The sequence below is a fragment of the Protomyctophum bolini genome, assembly GCF_963924005.1.
Source record: "Protomyctophum bolini genome assembly, chromosome: 1".
Classification (NCBI taxonomy): domain Eukaryota; kingdom Metazoa; phylum Chordata; class Actinopteri; order Myctophiformes; family Myctophidae; genus Protomyctophum; species Protomyctophum bolini.
Genome location: NC_137862.1, coordinates 42477399 through 42480609, shown reverse-complemented (window position 1 = coordinate 42480609; position 3211 = coordinate 42477399). Strand labels below are relative to the sequence as shown.

Here is a 3211-nt window from a genome sequence, read left to right as displayed (position 1 = left end):
ATGGATTGGACATGGGAGTATTTTGTTGGTACTTTTCTGACGGAATGAATGTCCTGCTGCGGGTTGTTTTTGCTCTCACCCTCTTAATTAGCACTCAAACAGCGAGTGCAGATGCAGAATCAGATCTGAACAAACTTACAACGACCGTGCTTAGAAGCCTGTTGGCGCGAGGTTACTCCGCTGTGTGTGTCTCTGTGTATGACGATCAATAATTATTCCAAGAACGACGTTATAAGACGAGTGCTGGATTCTCCTCATCATGCCGTCTCTCTCTCTCTGTGTGTGTGTGTGTGTGTGTGTGTGGTGTGTGTGTGTAGGGGGTGGCGCCGACAGAGTGCTACACTTCTGTGACCGAAAGAGTGCTAGACTTCTTAGTAGGACGGTGTGTGACCGATAGAGTGCTAGACTTCTAAGTAGGCCAGTGTGTGACGAGAAATACATTCTTCGCAGCCTGTAATAAATTAATTATGCAAACCGAAATAGCGCGGTTCATTAGAGCGCATTGAACCGTGTATGTGGAACCGAACGGTTCGGTTTTCGGTTGAAAACCCGTTGCACCCCTAGTCCACATGGACCATTTGAGCATGTATATTACATGTGTTGAATTGCAGTTAATAAAGGATGATATTTTGTGCTTTTTACCAGTACGTGGATGTACCATCTCGGCACAGTGTTTGTGCGGGACAGTGTCCTGTCACTGGGTGAAGACATGGGACAGTGTCCTTGTCACTGGGTGAAGACATGGGACAGTGTCCTTGTCACTGGGTGAAGACATGGAACAGTGTCCTTGTCACTGGGTGAAGACATGGGACAGTGTCCTTGTCACTGGGTGAAGACATGGGACAGTGTCCTTGTCACTGGGTGAAGACATGGGACAGTGTCCTTGTCACTGGGTGAAGACATGGGACAGTGTCCTTGTCACTGGGTGAAGACATGGGACAGTGTCCTTGTCACTGGGTGAAGACATGGGACAGTGTCCTTGTCACTGGGTGAAGACATGGGGCAGTGTCCCTGTCACTGGGTGAAGACATGGGACAGTGTCCTTGTCACTGGGTGAAGACATGGAACAGTGTCCTTGTCACTGGGTGAAGACATGGCACAGTGTCCTTGTCACTGGGTGAAGACATGGGACAGTGTCCCTGTCACTGGGTGAAGACATGGGGCAGTGTCCTTGTCACTGGGTGAAGACATGGGACAGTGTCCTGTCACTGGGTGAAGACATGGGGCAGTGTCCTTGTCACTGGGTGAAGACATGGGACAGTGTCCCTGTCACTGGGTGAAGGACACTGTGAAGACATGCGACAGGTCTCTAACAAGAATGGACACATTTTGTGTGTGACAAAATGGGTCATCTGTGGGTGAGAAGAAAAAACAGCGCACATCCTCCGATCTTGGTGCTGAGCCAAACTGTTACACTAACAGATATCATGAACAAAAGCAAGGGCTCGCAACTCACTTTGTAATGCTCCAGGTATTTCTCAAGTATGAGAAAGACCAATACTGGTCAAAACGTTGCATGTCCTGCCTGCTGTTATTGTGAATAAAAATACCTGGAGCATTACAAAGTGAGTTACGACCCCTTGCTTTTGTTCATCTGTGGGTGACACACTATTCGGTCATCTACCAGCACCCCCAGATTCTTCTTCTTTTTATAATTTTTTACTGTGACGCTAATTACTAGTAATACCAAGGTCTGGTCATTTAGCTGAAATGTCTGCTTCTCTTTGTTTCACTAATCCGTTGAGACCCACCAGTGGTGATTTTAACAATAGTGGCATCATAGCCACTATTTGGACAACTTGCTCTATCTCGAATCCTCCTCCCACACACAGTCGACCCCCAAATGGACAACGATGTAAGATATCAAAGGAATATGCATGAGACCAAAGGAAGAATTATTTGACAACGCGAGCTAATCGTATACCCACTTTGCATTGTGGTGTTTGCTTGATATCGACTCGGAGCAGTGGAACTATTCTGCTTATTATTATGAAGTGCTATTATTATGCTACAGGTAGTAATGGGTTGGTATTTGTGTGGATTGAGAGAAACCACATGGTTTCCTCACAGTCCAACAGAGGCATTGAATACAGCCACTCAGAGCAAGTGTATCGTCATGGCGATTATCACAAGAGGCTCAGTAGTCACACACACAAACAAAACACACGCCCATACAGAGAGAGACACACACACACACACACACACACACACACACACACACACACACACACACACACACACACAGGAGTATGTATTGTGTACTGTACTGTACTATATCAGAGTTGGGGTGGTGGGTGCTATAAGTGGTAGAAAGGATGGAATGATCATTGGATGCATGGCTGTAAGGGTAACAGAGTTGGCACAAAGAATAGTGTTCATATGCAGGGGCGAGGGTCGCGAGACATGGCCAAAGCATCTCCTGGGGTCCCCAGCAAAAGACGTTGAAAATCCTCTGCTTTAGATAACGATAGAAGGCATCCAAATGTGGGGCACGGTGGCACAGTCCGTAGTGCTGTCGCCTCACAGCTAGAAGATCCTGAGTTTGATTCCCACTGGGGACGCTGTGGGTGCTGGGGGCTGTTCCCTCCTCTGCGTCATCAGTGCCCATACCCGAGGTGGGGTTGGCGAAAGTGCCCTTCTGTGTGGAGTTTGCATGTTCTCCCTATGTCCCCTATAGGTACCCTCACATGTTCTCCCTATGTCCCCTAGGGTAGGTATACCCTCACATGTTCTCCGTGTCCCCTATAGGTACCCTCACAAAAACATGCAGTAATCCTGACTCTAAACTACCTCCCCCTGGCCAGCAGGGGTGCCTGATGGAGGGGAAAGGAACTGGTCAGAATAACGTGTTCCTTCCACACGCTACGTCCGGCTGGGGAAATTCCCCCCTGTCAGGTGAAAGAAGCAGCTTGGATTCCTCATGCATAGAAGAAAGCATGAGGTCAGTCCGCTGCTCCCCAGGTTGGCAGAGGAAGTGTAGGGATGAGATAATTGACACTGGTTGAAAAGAAAATGGGTTGCAAAATCATGGGACAAAAAAAAGGCATAAAAAAATGAGGAAGGGGGGATGTACATTTAGGTGTGTGTGTGACATAAACCTGCGTGTTTATGTCTGTGTGTGTGAGAGTGTTTTGAGTGTGAGAGTGTTGTGAAGCACAATGAATCCGGGCTGTTCTGTCTGTCAGACACCCACGCTGGTGTTGGGGGGAGA

The 3211-nt window shown here is 47.9% G+C and overlaps 1 protein-coding gene across 1 annotated transcript in view; it reads right to left on the bottom strand.

The window, feature by feature from the left end:
- Positions 1–2271: 2271 nt before the first annotated feature.
- The window catches only part of LOC308320380 (kelch domain-containing protein 3-like), a gene marked incomplete at both ends in the record, with an annotated part of 42164 nt that continues 41224 nt past the window's right edge, over positions 2272–3211 (bottom strand). The window contains one exon of the mRNA XM_080770731.1: positions 2272–2339. Coding sequence (XP_080626857.1) covers positions 2272–2339 — 68 coding nt within the window. The remainder of the gene's footprint in view (positions 2340–3211) is intronic.